Raw genomic sequence first — 19,027 nt, 5'->3', positions numbered from 1 at the left:
TTGGGTTTCAAGTCAGAGCAGAGCACAGAAGCTGGGGATTGAAGAACCCCAGGAAGACTGACCTGACTGCCCCAAGGCAGCACCGTGTAACTGATAGCTGCAGCGTGTGCTCAAGAGGCACCTCTCAAGTTCAATTTACTACCAAGTTCCATTTATTTTATGGCCTTCTACCAGTAGGCCCTGAATGCTGATCATTACTGTGGACGTTGTACAAATAACCACATGGCCCTTCAGGTTCCATTCCTTTTAAACCGGCTTGCTTTTTCTTCCCTAAAATCCTCTCAGATGGGGAGCTAAAAGGAACATAAAGATGCAATTAGTCACTCCCCATACAGAACATTACCTCTACAAATACTGGGGATATGCAGCTCTTCTGCTGCAATCAGCAGCGAATGGTCAAGTCAAGCCCGAGACTATGAAACCTGCAGTGCTCTTGACATGTGGTTATCAGCAACATGCAGGATTAAAAAAAGACATCTTGATATTACAAGTTGGCAGGCCATTAGGATGCAGAGCGTGTGAACTAGAGCCTCTTATTCCTGAAAGTCAGTGAAAATTGGATGGTTACTCGGAATCCTACAACTGTTTAGGTGACAGTATATTCTGTCCCCGGCGTTACAGGACTTGGGTTTAGCCCAAGTATAATTGACTGTATTTCTACTACCATAAATCTTTTTCCACACTCAGGAACAGAGAAAACATGTTCTGTAGTAAATAACATACTTGTTGTCTGTATCAGATAGGTACTGCAAAGGAAAATGGGAGCTTTTAAAAGACATTCATTTTAATTTTGTCAAAGACGCTGGTTAAAATCAGGGGCAGAACTGACCATTGGTATAAATCTTTCTGACTAGTTCATGATTTGCTGCAATTTTTATTGTATTAGAGGGCTATTCCAGCCAGACGCACTATTATTTCAGAATAGCAGGCTCTATTTACAAGATTCAAACTCCCAATCCCCAAGGGCCAGTCTCATTGCTGTCATTTCTGCACTGGGCTGAACTTGTTTATTTGTAACCAGCTATTAAGCTGACATCCTGCATTTGCTGAGAGAGCAGCAGCAGGCAGGCGCTCGGTGTATGGCACTCACATACAGCAGCAGCGCTACCCGAAAGGAGGAAAATTGCACTTTTGACTCCCCTTTGATTGATATTTTCATCCAGGGAGAAACAGCACACTGCGTGAGCCAGAGGCTGAGAAGCTGGGGAGCAGGGGGAGGCTGCTGTCCCTGCTCAGCCTCAGAAAAAAATAAAAATAAAATAAAGCTGTAGCTGTACAGACCCCAGAGGCCCTCCTCCTCATGGATCAGGGGTTCTTATTCTCCTTTCCCATTTTCAGGAAGGTTCAAATGATGATGAAACAGGAAGCAAAATCAAATTCCAGTATTTTTCTTGGCTTCGGGGCAAACAAATGATTTCTTCCCCCACTACCCCACCCCGAGAATTTTCACTCTCATTATTAAATAGAGAGCCGCGCTTTGACAAGGAAAGATAGCTTTCCACTGAAACTATTTTTTAGGTGATTGGAAGGTTAAGAAATGCCTTGTACAGTTTTTCTGGTAAGCTTCATCCCAAAAAAAACAAGCCATAAACAGAAAATAGTACTACCACCAGCCTTATCCTTCCCCGCGTCTGGGCACCAGGGCGTGCTCTTGACTCCTGCTGATTGAGCCACGCTTATGAACGATACGCAGGTGAAACTGGCACATGGCTTACAAATTCATAAAGGAAGAAAAAGAATAGGTAGATGGTGTAATCACACCAGCTGTGTTTCCTTTGAAAACCAGACTGCATAAATTTTCTGGAGACTGGGGGGAAGCACTCCCCGTGATTTACAAACCGCTCCGTGCCACCCGCAGCCCGGCAGGCATCCGGAGCCAACTGCTGGTCATCCACACCGCGTTCTCCAAACCACAGCAGGGGCAGCTGGATATGCGCGGGTCCCAGGGAAGATGTGGTGGCTGAGGGCAGCGGGGGAAAGCTCACCTGCCTGGGGAGGACAACCAAATGAAACCCATTTGGGCCTGACTCGTGCTCAGCACCTCTGGCAAAGTATTGGTTTGTTGTCTACAGCTCTTTTCTGCTTCTCAAATCAGCCTGGACACTTTCTTTTTTGAAGCACCGAATCTCAGTAAGCAGGTTAGAAAACTGTAAGACCTCATAAAAACCTCTGAAAGCTGAAGTCAATGCTCTTCTTGTCTAGCTGTGGGTACGGACAATTTCTTTGGAAGAGAAAGGAGTGTCCTCAAGCCACAACTCTAACAGCGTGCCGTACTGTGCTTGCGGTGTTCGGCGCCCCTGTCATTAATTGGCTCCATTAACTTTGTTTAACAATATTACTAATCAACCACCCTGATGTCTGTTTAATATCCAGCCAGTCACTGACCAGAAGTTGTTTTGCTTCCTTAACTTGGGCTGTGTTATTTTTGCCTCCTCACTCAGAAAAAGAGGCAAGTCTCCTGAAAACACCTTTTCACGAGATCACAGATCCGAGCCTCCTGCCTTAGGGAGAGCTCAGGAGCACTTTGTCTAAGCCGTGATGCATCCCTAGTGCACGCAATTAAACTTGAGAGTAAATTCTTCAGGGTTGTTGAATTCCATACCTCCAAAAACAAGTGAAAGGAAGCAAAACAAGAGAACCCCCAAACATTCAGTTATCCAAAATTTGAATGAGTTGTGTGAGAGAGATGAGAAGGCCAAAACAATTCAAAAGACCTGAAAGCAGTATATTGCAATTTTCAACCAAGTACTCTGAAGTACCCGGTATCTCTGGCTTGGACATTAATAATTCTCCAGGCATCTGCTATCACTATTTAATGGATTAACTGTTCTTGAAACTGCATCTTTTTGGTTTTTTTTTTTTTCCTTCCCAGAAGCCGCATAACTAAAACTGTCTGCTTTTGCAGATTTTTCTCCTGGATGCCCTTCTCCCTTTGGTCGCTGCCATTAATTACAGATGCAGGAGCACAAGGGTTGGAGGACCACATGCAATGCACTCCTCTTGCCCAGGTGTAGTGGCAGAGAGGAGCCCTGGTGGTACCCATCCTATCAAGTGTGAGCAAAATTGCCAGCCCCCAAACATAGCGCAGAAAATCCTCTTTTCTGAGTGCTGAAAGAGCCTGGACATCACACAGGGGCAATACACAGCTTTAAAGAAAAAAATTAAACACGTTAATTAACAGAAAGAGAGACAAAACTTACACTAGCTCATCCTGGGTGACCCTTATTTAATTAAGTGGCTTGGAATTATTCTAATTTAGTTTTCACTGAATGTAAATTTTCTGCCCACATTTCTGCCCCCAAGCCTGCGGCAAGTACAAAGAGAGAGCTAACACACTCAGCATCGTTATCTAAAAACCTCCCATTGATGTTTTCTCCAGCAAATGTTATCAGTGCTGCCACACACATTGAATCCGTATTATTGCTCAGGACACACAAGCAGCAATCTCAGAAAACTGAGAACAATTTCATTTTGCACGTGAAGAGATGGCTCCACAAAAGTTCTCTGAACAGCAAAAGGTTTGTTACACGTCAAAAAAGATCAGAGGATCCATTGTATGTCACACAGTGCGTGGGGACTTCTTGCTGTGCGTAGAAAAGACCACACTAAAAATCCAGCTCACTACTGTTATAATCACAGACACACAACTGGGACTGCCACAAACGCTACAGACACGTAATAAAGCTGTGAATTTGGATCACTGCAACCTCCAAACAGTACAGCACCTCTACACTGTAATAAATGAAATCACTTAAAATACAAACAACATGCGACGAATTTGTTTAGCCCACATCACCTTGAGAATCGCACTGCCTGTCCTCATTTTGAGGGTCGTATCTTTTTTTAGATCCAAGTCTATATACAAAGTCCATGAACCAGAATAAATGAGATCTCCGCAGTTTAAAAATAATACGGATGCGTTGTAAATCACAACAAAGCCCATGCAGAAGTCACCATTACTGCTCAGATAATTAATGAGCCCAGGCTTTCAAAAACTGACACGCCACAATTTCAGCTTCTGAATTACTGCATGGAACTGCTGCATAAAAAACCCAAACACATTAGTTAAATGACCCAAGTTAAATGATATAAAAGTCTATCAAGTGACTGGGAGTGGAACGGGGATGCTCACAGAGTTGAGTTAGAAAACTAACATCTCTGAACCTGAAAATCCTTGCTCTGAAGCAACAGTTCTTACTCAGAAATGTTTCTGCTTGTCATCTGTAGGCAAATATAAGGCAATGATGCCTATTAATTACCAGGCATCTCCAGACAATTAGGTACATCTCATAACACCTACCCACAAAGCAAAACACCACTTACAAACTAGCAGTGGTGAGTTCACGTATTACTGATAGTGTCGAAGCAGTTTGGAATTACTGTGAAAATTAAGGCCTCTTCATTTTCAGGCCTCTGCCTACAGCATCTGATGGTGCCCTCCCTAAAGCAAAAGGCAAGCCACTAGGGCCAAACAGGAGGCTGCCACGCGTTCCCAAAAGGATGGGGAGCTGTACGGTGGCCCAGCATTCGTGTTTCAACCACTCCCCAACTAAAAGCAGTGCTGAGTTGCCCCACTCCTTCCAGCCACCAGCTGAGAAGACTCAGCAACACGTTTCCAAAACTACAAGCAGCTTTTGCTCGCCTACCTGTCTCATCGGGTGAGCTCGGCGAAGCGCTGTCCTGGGACAGCGTGGTCCAGCTGGAGTCCTCATCGCTCGGAGCCAGGTTTTGAATCCTGTGGAGCGCACAGTCCGTCTTGGCCCCCGTTTTCGGGTGGTCTTTCTTAGTCTCGGGGCTCGAAGACACCATGGCAGCTTGGCCATCCTCTGGGCTTGACTGCTTGTTTTGTTTCCGGGGCAGGGCTTCCCCATTGACAATAATGGTAGAAGCCTGGCTGTTGCTTTGTGCAGATTTATCCTCCATCGCGACAAAACTCTGCTCTAGCTCTCTAGTGGACGTCTCCAGGTCTGCATAGTAATTCAGGAAGCTCTTGGTCCTCCTGGGCTGCAAGGGTAATATTTCACAGCCGGAGGAATCCTGCGGGATTGGCTCTTTACCTTCAAACTTCTCAGAAGTTACGTTCATGCCTGCCGTGGTACTGAGGTTTTTGTTGGGATCCTGCTGTCCCTGCTCCGCGGCTTTCCTCAGCTGGTTTTCTCCGTTCTTCACCAGCTTTATGTTGGCAGAGCTGCTCCCCAGAAGGGGCTGCGCTGCTGGGTCGGAAAGGCCCATGGCCGTCTGAATGTTAGTCAGGGCGTATTTTTTCCTGCATTTGGGGGGAGTGCTGTTCTTGCTCTCGGTGTGCCTGATCTCCGCGTTCAGCAGCTCATTGTGAGAGGAGCGCAGGTTGAGGGTGTTCGGCGGGGTGGCGGGGTTATTGCGATTCACAGCGTCCGGCGTGCTGCTGCTTGCCATAAACACCGCCAGCGCGTCCACGCTGGAATCGACTGCAAGAGCAAAAAGAAGCAGCCATGAAATACCTTCGTTACGTGTTATTTTGCCAGGGCTTCTGGTGAAGGGATGCGGCACTTTATATAATCGCTTTACAGTAGGAAAATTACCACAACCTAAGTGGGTAAGAGAATAGACAAAAGCTTAGCTTATTTAATAAGGAAACACAGAGGCAGAAAAATAGAGAGAGATCAGGACTGTGAAGCTGAGAAACGAGCAGAGAGCTTGACCCTATATAACAGATGCAGTTTTATTTTTTTATTTTTTTTTTTTGTTGGAGCTTCTGTGGTCCAAGGGGACTGCAGGGGACAGGAGAGGAGCCCATAGCAAACACCTTGGAGTCCAGACGCTGCCCACGCTGTCGTTTTATTTTAGTATTGCACCACTACCACCCCAGCGTGAGGACCCCTTTACGGCTTGTCACTAGGAAGCAGAAAATTTGAGAAACTCGTACACAGACTGCAGGCAGATGTTGCTCCTTTCTCAATTACTGCTAACTGTCGGCCTGACTGGCCAGCCTGCTCCTGCCTCTTAACATCGGAAATTTCTCTGCCATTTCTTTCTTTTCTTTCTTTTTGCGGGAAGGAGGGATGAGGGTCAGAAAGCAGAGAGGAGAGACGTGGAAGACAAAAAGAAGAGGAAGCAACCTGGATGCTTTGCTAGACACAGCACCGCACTACACAAAACCGTATTTGATTTCTGGGAGGGGGGGAGATAGTTATCAAAAATCCCTCGATAACGTCCTGCTCTAGTTCAATCCACTTAAAAAAAAAAAAAAAGACTACTCCAAAGATGAAGACAGGTCACAATTTCTACAGCTCACAAACTTCAAGGTTAAGGATGCAATGTACATCCTAAGAGAGAGTACACATTTCACAGTTAAATAAACAGTCTTTTTTTCTACTTGTGGACAAGTTTCTGATTTTAATTAGCCGGCGTACAGCTCGCATTCTGAAAAATTCAAAGTTTCTTGAGGGAACAAATTTTTAGACTATGAAGAAATGATTTTTTTTTAAAGAAATATCACATGTTTCTCTGCTGCCTGTTCACGGCTCCCACTAATCTGCACAGCACCCCTTGAGCACCTCAGCTTGCACACTGCAGTGGTCACGGTTCTCTGACACCTGGCAACCAAAGAAGAGGCCGATTAATAAATGGCTCCCATCTTCCACCGCACGAAACACCCTTTCTGTTGGTACCAACTCTCAGCTACCACTGGCTGCTCACACTGCACATGGGAACATGTTTGGGGCTTATCCAGGAATGAAAAGTTACAAGTTGAGCTCGCTGACGAGAGAGAATTCCAGCCGAGCTGTGCTGCATCCTTGTACGTTTGATACAGGATGGATCAGAGTGCTGTATAGATTTACAAGAGATTAAACATACGGGTTTTAAACGAATATCTATGTAAACACAGAGCGAAAAGGAGCACTTCACGGCGTTAATAACCTGTTGTGGTTTAACCCGGCTGGCAGCTAAACACCACACAGCCGTTCGCTCACCCTCCCCCCTCCCTCTCTGGGATGGGGGAGAGAAACGGGAAAGTGAAGCCTGTGAGTTGAGATAAAGACAGTTTATTAAGACAGGAAAATAATAATAACAATAATAATAATAATAGTGATAATGGTAATAGTATTAACAATAATAATGTGTAAGAAACAAGTGATGCACAATGCAATTGCTCACCACCCGCTGACCGATGCCCAGCCTATCCCCGAGCAGCCGGCCCCCCCACCCCGGCCAGCCACCCCTATATATTGTTTAGCATGACGTCAGATGGTATGGAATACCCCTTTGGCCAGTTTGGGTCAGCTGCCCTGGGTCTGTCCCCTCCCAGCTCCTGCTGCACCCCCAGCCTGCTCGCTGGCAGGACAGAGCAAGAAGCCGAAAAGTCCTTGGCCTGGTGTAAACACTGCTCTGCAACAATTAAAACATCAGCATGTTATCAGCGCTCTTCTCATCCTAATCCAAAACATAGCACCCTACCAGCTACTATGAGCTACTTAACTCTGTCCTAACTGGAACCAGGACATAACCAAAGGCACAGTTGCTCGTATTCCCTGCCCTTTCATGGGCTTTCAAAGCTACGTGCTCCCAATCATCACTCCGCTTCATTTAAAACCAAGCAGACCAAATATAATCTCTGTTTTTTGAATCACTTAGCTAGAATAACTTCTAAAGCTTGTTCAAAACAGAATTTAAACTAAATTTTACAAGTTTTCACTTCTGTTATTTCCTCAAATGCCTCTCTATCAGTCTAGTCCAACTGCAAGTTCTTCAGCAGATGGAAAATCCCGTGCACACTGTGCACCAGCCTGTGTGTCACTTTACGTAACAGGTAACAAACATCCTATCGACAATTCCAGTTTAAGCCATGGAAGACTTCTAAAACGCAATCATCATGTAATTTAAAGCAATTTTCAAGTGTACATCCCATAAATACATAACAAATGTTGCTTCCTGAATCTTGCCTGAAAACAATGAAGTCCAGTGCATGCAAGGTCACACCTGATCCAACTTTATTTTACCAAAGCACATTTTAATTTAAAAACATTTTAAAAACTGTTTATAGACTGACTGCTTTATATTTTTTTTCTGAATCAGTTCAAGTCTGACAATTTGGAAGTTGCATATAAAAATAAATGTACAGGGCAGAGTAATTTTCATCCATTGCCTGACCTTTGCAGTGTGTGGAATTGGACGGTATCTGCGGATTTCACTAGATTAAGTTTTACTTTACATTTCAGGAAATTAAAAGAAGCATTCATTTTTTCATCAATAAATACAACTGCCACAATCTGAAACAAGACCGAAATTTATTCTTGTCATCTGTTGAGTTGCTGTATACCATGTTTGCCACTATTTTCTACCACAAATTTCTTAAAAAAAAATAGTAATAATCTTCCCAGATAAAGCTTAAGTATCTGCCTGCCAGATTATCTTTAGCCAGCATCCTGCAGCTGGAATTTCACAGATCAGAAATACCGTAAGAATAAGCCCACAGCCACAGAAACAAGATGCACTATCTTCTGCTAATCTACTTGATGAAGCTGCCCGGTTGATTTATGACAAACACTGAACATGGATCGACGACTGAAGCAAAGCCTCCAGAGGCTCCACGTGACGCCTTGCCATGCTGATAAGCTGGGCACTGAATTGGGCTGCTCACAGCATGACTGTACGCAGGAAAATGTCAGTGGGAACCTTTCGTTAGGTACCACCTCCCCTCCTGAGCCCGTGCAAATACGCAGCACTGGGACGTGCACACGGAGAGGAGCATCCTGTCCTCCTGCTGGCCGTCACCTTGTGAGCCAGGCCAGGCTCTGCAAGAGGCCCAGCCAGCACCATCCTCTCTCAGTCAGAAATAAAGGTGGGAAGAAGAAAAGCAACAACAGAGGTGGAAAAAAAAGAAGAAAAGCAAATGGCAAAGGACAAGTTTGGGGTCTCAAGGTCAGAAGTTGCTACCAGCCCAGGACTAGGTGAAGGGCTGGAAAACATCTGAATGCCAGGAAATGCTTAAATATACAGAAGAAAGCCTAAATTGCACGGCAAAACAGCTTAAGGAAAAAGAAAGGTAGCGTGTCCCTCCTCCTTTATGCAGGACACCACGAAGCTCAAAACACATCTTTATTCCCAATGGAAGCCCATCCCAACTTTCTATTTAAAAACTTCAAGGGAACGCAATTTATTCCTGTTTCTACATGAGGTGAAGCAAACAACAGAAACAAAAAGCAGCTCCCAGCTAGGGCTTTCTACAAAATTGCTGCATAGTGTCTGTGCTGAATCAGAGTATCCCCACCTGAGATCTGCTATCTGCACCTTCATTGCCTTTGCTCAGAGGTTCGAGAGGAGCAGAGCTCAGCCCTAGACTTCCACGCTTGCCAGAGCATCTGTGCTTCCTTGTAAACAGGCTTTGCCTCTCTGCTTACTTCCGAAACGTGTATTACTATTTCTAATTTTTTTTGGTGGCTGATGGTCATTTCTTCCTATGGAGAGCTCTGCTTTATGTCTTGAACAAAACCAAACATCCGAAAGTGTCAGTACATGCCTTAAGCAGAGTAAGAGCCTCCTATCAGTCCTGTAACATTGGCTGTTTGGTGGGCCCTAGAGCATCTGGGTGTGGAAACTGACTTCTCAGGAGAAGCCTGCCAGGCTAGTGGCTGCTTGCAATTTGTCCAGAGATGGTCATTACAGCTGTAAAAAGCACTCCATTTTACAGATGTACAAACTGCACCCCAATGACCCGAGCAGCAACAACTATCATCACTGTCTTTAAGCTAAAAAGCCAACAAAAATGGACAAGCGGACCAAGAATTACTGAGTTGATGCATACCGTAGCTAGAGCAGATCAACAGCACTAACTTATGAGATACCCTGGTTTTACTCGTTTAGAAGAAAAATATTGGACCCTGGCCAAGAACTGAGAATAACAAGGATATTAGCAAAATTTAGGTGCTTTAAGACAGCACTGAAGTAGGTAGAGGATCGGTCGTAGCAATTCTTTAATGATTCTAGTTTGCTTAGTATTAAAAAGAAATCAGTCTCAGCTGCATACGCCTGATATATACAAGCATAGCTATAGATATAGATTAATATACTTTCACCAGCATAATGTGCTGAACAGGAAAAAGCCCCAATTTTCTAAGCATCATAATAATATAAATAACACTATTACTTGAATGGCTTTTATTGATGTTTCTCAATCATGTCATAAACCCTGCAGAGCTGGAAGGAGGAGAGAGAAAATGTCATTACAAACAGAAACAACAATAGTGCGTGACTGATTTACCTTTAACTGAAATAAGAGTTTTTTAGCATTATATAATCTATAGGAATAGTTTTTTAAAAGCTGAACAGAATTTATTCAAAAAGGCACTGTTAAAAAGAAACGAAAGTCCTTGCTCTTTTTCATTTTTAAGTGCAGAATGAAAGCGAAAAATGGGCCTGGGAAGAAGAAGAAAAGGAAAGTTTCATATATTTGCATAGCAGAATCTTTTAAAGGGCATCTGACCTTGAAGTACTTCTGACATGGCTCACGGTGCGTCAGCAATGCATCAGGAAATAGATTATAATTTGAAATCTGAAAAGAGGGATCATGTAAGAATTAAAACCAAAGGAAAACACAAAATAAGTATTTAAGTATTCTAAACAAACCCTGATAATATAACAGTGATGATCTACTGAGCTTTCAAAGCTATTAGATAATCAAAGTATGGGAGACACTGGTCTACAACTACCAAGAGCAAGTAATTAAAACTAACACAGACATAATTTTTCTTAATGCATGTTTTATTAAGAGCAGAAAACATCATCAGATTAGCAAATTTTTTTTTGCCAATTACTCTACCATAATTTACTGAGGAAACTACACCAGCATTGGTTTAAAACAAACAAACAAACAAAACAAACCAACAGCAGAACAGCAGTAAGGCATATTCATGAACAATTTGCAGAATGAGATCCAGCATATGAAACCAGTAAGTATAGCCCGCAGGGCAGATCCAACTGGAGGGAATCACAAAAAAAAAAAGACAGCTGCCTCCTGTACAGGTCCCTTTCATGGCCATCTTTTTGGAGGTAAGCCACTTCTGCTGTAGTCTCTGGTTTGGATGCAAGTGATGCATACGCTGGAAGCCAAGGCATTTCTGTGCACCTATGAGTACTGCTGCTGTTGTATCGAGGGAATGTAGGAAAAAAATAATACAAACCTCTCCATAAAGTAGATTTCCCTTCTGCAAGGCTGTCTGCTGACGACAAAATGTTTAATGACAAAATCAAGCTGTGGGGCTACACCCATAGGTCCTGCAGACTTCACCTCATTAAAGCCTAAGCAGGTGGAGAAAATGGTTCCAGCTTGGCACTAGCTAATCCCCCAGCTTCAAAGGGTAAATGGCAATGTTAAAGCATTAATTCATAATTAAGTATCCTAGCACAGTCTTCTCACATCTCCATTTTTCTTCAATTAGAACCAGCTAAATGGTAATAAACAGACTTCAGCTGAAAACCTCCTAATGAAGTCTAGACTTACATTAACACAGCTGAAATCAGGATGGAGACTAAAAGATCTCAAATCAAGTGCTCCTTTTAGCCCATGTACCTACACAAATTCCAGGGGATATTAAACGCTTTCAGAAGGGAAAAAGGAGGGGGAAAAAGGCTTGGATGAAGTGCTGTGGTAAATGACAGTAACCAAGGGTGTTCCTACAGCCAGTGGCTTTCTTCCCCCGGCTCCCTCCAGCAGTGACATCTCTGCTGGACCAAGCCCGGAAGCCGGAGGGAGAAAGCTCAGCAAAGCCAGCAAAGCAAGCTAAGCCCTGCACTCTGAAAGGGCGCAGAGCAGTTTTGGGAACACAAGAGCAGGAAAGGAGCAGGGTTGCAAGCAGCTTGCACGTGTGCCCTCACACTCATCTGCAGACTCCTCCACGTGAATCTCTGAGCTGCTGAGGATGAGAGGGGTCTCTCGAGACCGCTTAGTCAAGCTCAAGCAGGGCATCACCACCGCCTCCTCCACCCACCGTGGCTCTGCCCTCACACCACAACAAAATCACCTCCCCGACCTGCTTGCTAATAATGCAGCTTCTCCCATTTCCAGCCGCTTCTGCCCACGTAGCCCCACTGCAACCACCATCCAGCGACCCGCTTCCCCTCCTGGCTCCCGTTTCCCCAAGCGGCCGCCTGCCAGCCTCTGCTGCCACAAAATTACATTTCTCCCTTTAGAGCTGACCACGCTGCCAACTGACTGCAACAGCCCAGAAGCAGGGTTGTGTTCTCCTGATTATGAATGGAAATCCATAATGTCGATCTGCCTTTCAATAAGGCTTTTATGGAAAAGACAACTTAAGGTCCTGCAAGGAGTTCTGGCGCTTCAGTGGAGCACACCCTCTCTTGTGCCATTTTTTCCTTCCTACTTCCCATCCTTCCAGTCCAATTCCTCACCGAGCAAGAAGCAAGGTACAAAATACCTCACAAAACAAATTCTAGCAGCTACAACGGAAAAAAAAAAATAACCAAGAAATGTGCTAAATGTATTGCTTCTTTCCTTATAATTTCATTAAGCTTGACGCACGTAAATGAGCAGTACAGATTTGAGGAAGCCAAACGCCGTGCTGCAGACTACCCCAGGTCATCTCACGCTGCTTGGAGCGTTCTTCAGCCAAGCAACCCCATGGGGGAACAAAGAGCTGCACTGCCTTTTACAGAAGGCGTAACCATGACACGCCATCGGGATTAAGCCAGCATTTACTGAGGGGAAAAACAAGGTACCAAGTCTTCTCCAAATTCGATTTTCTCCCTTAATCAGATTTTCACCCCTATGCAGAATGGAAAAGTCTGGCAGGCAAAACCAGGCTTGTCACAGCAAGGAGACGGAGCGTGTTTTATCTTTTGGCTACTGGAAAGCAAAGATATTAAGACCTTCTGCCATGTGATCCATGAATTTTCAGACATTTATTAACTAAACTTCAGCCTTTTTTTTTTTTATCCTATAGTGTAAATAAAACTCCTGAGCCTTAGTGTCTTTTATTTATTTTATTATTAAAGGTATTAACCACTCAATCTCTGCAAATAAAGATCATACCTCAGACTAGCTGTTAATTACAAACAACCCTACTTTATATGTATGCTTTACTCTAAGGAGCAAGCATTCACACTTCATTCTCTCTTACAGAGACTGAGACAAGCTCAGAAATAGTAACTAAAGTTTCTGCAGTAGAGAACAACAAAGTAAGAAGGACTTGGTCTTCTAAATCCTGCAACTTCAGTCTCAAGTGCCTCCCCAAAACACTTACTAATTCTGAAGGTAAATAATACGTAATCAGACCTGATCAGAATTATGAAAACCAAAGCAACCAAAATGCTATGCAGGACAGGCAGTCTATCCGGGTGCTTAATAAAACAACAGAAGGGAATCAGTGGTCACGGATCTGGCACATAAAATGACTTAGACTGATTCAGGCTGAATGCAGACCAGGGAATTTTGAGGCTCCACATAAATTTAACTTAGATCATTTGATAACCCCTAAACCAGGAAGCAGATCTATTAAAGAGATGATTTATTCCTGACCAGGGTTAAAGAAGCTGGCCAGATCCACCACAACACCGGCATCCCACCTGTTCGTGATGGCACCAGCTCAGCAGCACCAGCCTCTTGGGTCAGGAGGCACAGGCAACAGAAGTAGAGAAAAGATTTAGCACAGGTGACAGCATTATTAACAGAAGGAGAAAAAACAAAGAAAATGTTAACTGACCCCCTGTCAGATGTGATGGATGAGCTCAGTTCCAGCACAGCATCTGTGCTGAACAAGAAATAAAAAAAATTATGATTATCATTACCCACCTCTCACACATGTTGACTGCGAGCCTGCTGTTTGCAGTTTGCAAACGCTTTACTATTCCCACAAAGCCTACAAAACATACTGCATATGCCTGAGCACAAACAGCTTCTCCAGGAACAACTAACTGTATATACACAAACGCAGACTGTTCAGGTTCGCTTTTTAAAAGAATATATTTTAGCAATTAAGTTCCTGGTGGCCTGGAATCAGGATTTCACCTGCAACAAACTTCAGCTGCCCTTTGAATTACATATAATAAATTTATGGCTAGTTATACATTAAGCTCTTATAAGGTTATCCAGAAATGTTTTTACCCTCAAATTACCCAGACTGGCAGTAATAGTTCTGAGCCAGCAATTACCTCATAGCTGATAACTCAAAATACATTTGAAAGAGCATGGCACACCTGCACTGTTTTCTTGTTACTATAAGATTGTGCTTAACGTCAAGTTGGGCTCTAGAAATATAAATCTGAAAACTAAATAAATGGGACAACCTTTCAGAAAACTCTCCATAACTCTATATGAAAAAAAGAATAAATGTGTATATATTTTTAGACTCTATGTAAAGAATCAACCCCCTATTTTCATTCATTCATGGTGTTTGCAAATCATTTCAAATTGCAAACAGTAAATTGAGACAAGCGAGCAAAAAAAAAATTACAAGTCTTAGAACAGAGAATTAAATTGATTGCCAGGTTTTGTAAAATGAGATGATCAGAGCTATCAAGGAGAGGGAACTACAGATTTTGCACATTGACAAAATTCATTCTGTTCCAGAAAAAGAGGCCATTTTTCCATTAGAAACATTCTGTATCTAACCTAAGCAAGGTGATTATATGTACACATCTGCTAAAACTGTCTTAAAGTTGGACCCACACATCCTACCCACATATCCCTTGTTCCCAGTAATGGAGTAAGATGTATTTCAGAGCAGAGGATGCATCAAACCAGAAATCACGTCCACATTTTTAGTTTGTGATTTGTCCTTCCATTAAAAGCCAAACTAAAATAAGGTTCATTACGCAAGGAACAATTTCAGCCAAACTCAAAATTTGCCAGTAAAACTACGTATTGTCTTCAACCAAACCTTAATGGGACAAACAGGAAATACTTCACCACACGGAAACAGTTTCTATACCAATTGCTGCAGTACTGCTTAAGCTGACAGACAGCTGCGAGATGATTAAGAGGGCCATACCCCATAGTTAACTCCCCTAAGTGTTATTATGGTACTAGAATATAGAGATAACTTTAATTTTGGCCTACTGAAGCAAGTAAAGTTCCTTGAGAATGCTGCTGTACTACAATGAGAAACTTTTACCCACAGAACTCTTATATAAAACAAAAGGGCATGCTTATAAATAAAGTCAATGCTTTATTGCATGCCTATTTTCTTTATGGTCCCCATAAACCAAACAGATCAATCCATAATAAAGCGGAAGGAGAACATAATAAAAAAAGCAATGGCACTTACTGACATTTATATTCCTCTAAAGTGTGTCTAAAAGTGTGTTCAGTTTCAACAAACTTGGCTGTGAAAGTCTTCAAACAAGTGGAAAAGAACAAGCTGCTAGCATTACTGGCCTGGATTTCAGCAGGGAGTCTTAGGGTCTCGATGTGCTAGCTATAATACTCTCTGCTCGTTCCTCTTGTGCTGTCACCACCTACAACTCACAGACCTTCACGAGGTGCCTTTACACTGAGGGAATCAAAGTTCCCGTGAAAGGAGACGAGCACACAACGCACAGCCCCATAAGGTGGTGGTCATCCATGGAAGTCCAGCAGAGCTACCGGGAAACCTTCAGCTTCAGGGAACTCTTCTCCAGTTTTATTGTTGAGAAGAAGTGGACCTGTCAGGGATCTGGCGTATTGCAGTGACCTGCAAGTATTTAACTGTGTTAAGAAATAAAGAGAAGTGACAATATGCACCCATGGTTCGTAAAGGAAGGTTTTTCTCCACAGGCTCCAAGTCAGCTGGCAAAGGAGGTCAGTGCTACAGACATAACTTCTTATCTGTGGGATCCAGCACCTGTCCTGGGGCTCTGCCAGGATTTCCCAAGGGACCTTGATGAAGCTGTCACGCAAGACTCCACAGAGCTTCCTAAGAAAGGTAGGAACCTAAACGAGAGAGGCTTTAAGGGGGAGAGCAACGTATGTGCCATTGGGTACCTTTGTAAGTTGTACTCCTTGAATTGTAGTCCTGCCTTTTCCTCATCTAAGATACAATGATTTTATGCAGCTTGTCAGCAACTTTATGAGAACTGCACCTCCTGAGCATGACCCGAGCAGTGCCGATACCTGAGTCTCACACTAAGATCTCTTTACACGGAGGTCTGGAAAGGCCAGAAGATACAGGACAGGAAACTGCAGATCAAATCAAAGAGCTCCTCAGAGTGACTTACGTGAGGCAGACGTGGTGCTGTCTTCTGCAGAAGGAAAGGACGAAGACGGAGCCGCAGGCGCGAGCAGGTCCCTTCCAGCAAGTGCCGACATGGGACCGTGCCTCCACCCTGGCATACTCCAAAGGTCAGCGAGTACCGAAACTACCTCCCAGAAATTCCTGCATTTCCTCGCTTCTCAAGTCTTCTGAAAAAATGAGGGCTTGCTTTTGTTTTTACAGCAATCTCAGAAAATACAACTGCTGTGCATTTAATTCTAATTTGAACCCTGCCCAAGCCTTTGAGGGCATGCAAGGCAAAATGGCACTGAAATCAATTCCAATTTCTCAGAAATTCTTTGCTTCAGCTTTAGTATTGTACAAACCACTACGAGTAACTAATACAAATTAACTATTATTCCAGGGACAGAATATGCACAGGCATCACATCAGAAAGCTGTATCAGACATACAGAAGCCTTTTGCTCTGGTGTGCAGAACCAAAATTTTAGCCGGTGTGAAAGAAAATTTGAGGCTACCTAAACAACACAACTGTTGTGTTTGCAGGAGGGCTGCTGCAGCCTGTGCAGAAAAGTCGTTTTACGAGCAAATATTAGAAAAGATAAAAATATGAACGAAGCTTACAAGAAATTCACGAAGGAGAAGTCTGTTTACAAAACCTAGCTTCTCAGTAGCTGGAGATTTTCCACATTGTTAAGTCTGTAATTTTCATAAGAAAAGCACAGAAAAAAACCACCACCACCAAAACAGCACACAGGGGAGGCTTCCTGTCGAGTGCAAAGTCAAGACAAGAAGTGTTAAGCAGAGACAAGGAAACACCCAAGACTGCTTTCTTCACAGTAATAATCAAGAGACATCACTTCTCTTTAACTACACATTTAAAAAGTCTAAACTAGCAGGCACCTGTTAAATTCACCACTTTCAATTTTATATTTTAAACATCTCGCTTCTTCTATACCTTCAGCATCTGTATTTCCAATACATTTCCTAGCACTGGACTTCAAATAAGCTGTTTTCTATTTAAACTGTTATGTTTCCTTGCATATAAAACCTTCTGCTCCTTTCCTAAGACTACGCAGTACGTTTACTAAATTTACAAAATAATTCAACAAAGCAGTCAGTGTCATAAACGGCTGAAAGGTCATCTTACCACCAAAGGAGCAATACAACTGGCATGCTCCCCACGCACCTAGTTCTTCCCCTCACAGAATTTATTTACTTACAGAAAGGTGGCTATCTATATGCATACAGACAGACAAAAGAAAAGTCAGAGACAAAGGCTTAAGACTGCACTAAGTCCTTAACAGTACAACATGAAGATAAGAAAACGAGGGTAAAGCGATTCTTTCATTTGCACAACTGTGATGCCTGAAATACAGTAACTGAGATGCTGCAATTACTCATCACTTACACAAAGAAAACAAAAGCAAAATGATGTATTTTGCCAGTACTTTCACTAGGATCTAATCTGCTATCAGAGATGTATTTCCCAAAGACTGGGCAATTTCGATGCCATTACTGTCACATGTCCAAAGCCCTTATTACGCTAGGCACCAGGAAGTCGCACAAATCATACAGCAGCAAAACCAAAAAAAGAATGCAAATTTCCTGGCTTAGAGACCATGACAGGTTAAAGGAAGGGAAAACTTGGATAAACTAAAGAATAAAGCAACCACGAAGTAGATGTTTTGATATCACTGTTCTCAGACAGGAGCTCTCGCAGTTGTTCCTGACACAAATCTCTGACTTGGCAGATGACAGAATAGAACAGTTCAGTTGGAAGGGACTTTCAAGGATCATCCAGTCCAACCGCCTGACTGCTTTAGGGCTAAAAGTTAAAACATATTATTGATGGCTTTGTCCAAGTGCCTCTTGCACACTGATAGGCACGGGACATCAACCACTTTGCTAGGAAGCCTGTCCAGTGTTTGACCGCCCGTGAGGAACCCCAGAGGAGAACCCCATTCTCCTCAGGCCAACAATTCCAGTTCTTCACTGTCTGCAGCTATTAAACTAGACAACAGGGAAAACATCCTAGGCTCTTCTGGCAATAACTGAATGCCCATTACTTGTTCTGTCTAGGTAGAAATGGGAAACACTCAACTACCTACCATTACAAAGGATCGTTTCAAAGCTCTGAGCTTCAAGACTGCGCTGGGGCATGGATATCATGCCTTGCAGGATACACGGAGAGGCCAGGCTTGAAGGCCAGTTCCTAGATATAACATCAAGTGACTCAAACAGATCAGTGCCATCCTGCACAACTGCCAGAGACGTGTCAGAGCTGTAACAGCCACTTCTTCCCCCAGTTCTAGCACTGACAATATCCCAACGTTAATAACCAAGACAAACTCTTTGAAAAAGTACCATCTAAAATGTCAAAAGAACCATTTTAACATATTCCTTCATGACACCTATGACTAGTCTGCAGCAGAGAGTAAACATGTTTTCCAGAATTTAGCTTTGGGGTTAAGAAAAACTCCACAAAGTCAAGTTCTGCATACTGGACCTCACCATCAGTTTCACCTTCTTGATGGCTAAGGACCCCCTAGGAAGCCCCACTTTTACAGCAGGCAGCCTTCAGTACAAGATAATGTACTATCATCCAGGAGGATACAATTCAGAGAAAGTACAATGTGAACAATGTACAAACACATAAATAGTCAAAACTGGGGTTGTTAGTTGCAGTTATAAGCAATTAAAGCAATAGTGCACTGTGACGCTTTAGGATAGGCTTAAGCTGTTTGTTAACTTGAAGGTATGCGGTACTAAAAACTTGGGATGGGAGTGAGAAGGAACAGCAGCTAAACTTTTGAACCCTGTAATAAATGAAGTTGGAGACCC

At 43.2% G+C, this 19,027-nt stretch overlaps 1 protein-coding gene across 22 annotated transcripts in view; it reads right to left on the bottom strand.

The window, feature by feature from the left end:
- The window catches only part of APBB2 (amyloid beta precursor protein binding family B member 2), a 171,255-nt gene that overhangs the window by 84,730 nt on the left and 67,498 nt on the right, over nt 1–19,027 (bottom strand). For 15 of the 22 annotated variants that reach the window (XM_083833255.1, XM_083833248.1, XM_083833239.1 and 12 more), the window contains one exon: nt 4,647–5,447. In XM_083833255.1, the coding sequence (XP_083689381.1) occupies nt 4,647–5,447 (801 nt within the window). Of the gene's footprint in view, nt 1–4,646; nt 5,448–10,462; nt 10,532–11,159; nt 18,071–19,027 lie in introns of those variants that run through there. The other 7 variants (XM_083833250.1, XM_083833241.1, XM_083833247.1 and 4 more) reach the window with 2 other exon arrangements.

Source organism: Anser anser (genome assembly GCF_964211835.1).
Source record: "Anser anser genome assembly, chromosome: 4".
NCBI classification, from domain to species: Eukaryota; Metazoa; Chordata; class Aves; order Anseriformes; family Anatidae; genus Anser; species Anser anser.
The sequence above is the reverse complement of the archived record's forward strand: the minus strand, read 5'-3'. Positions and strand labels throughout refer to the sequence as shown.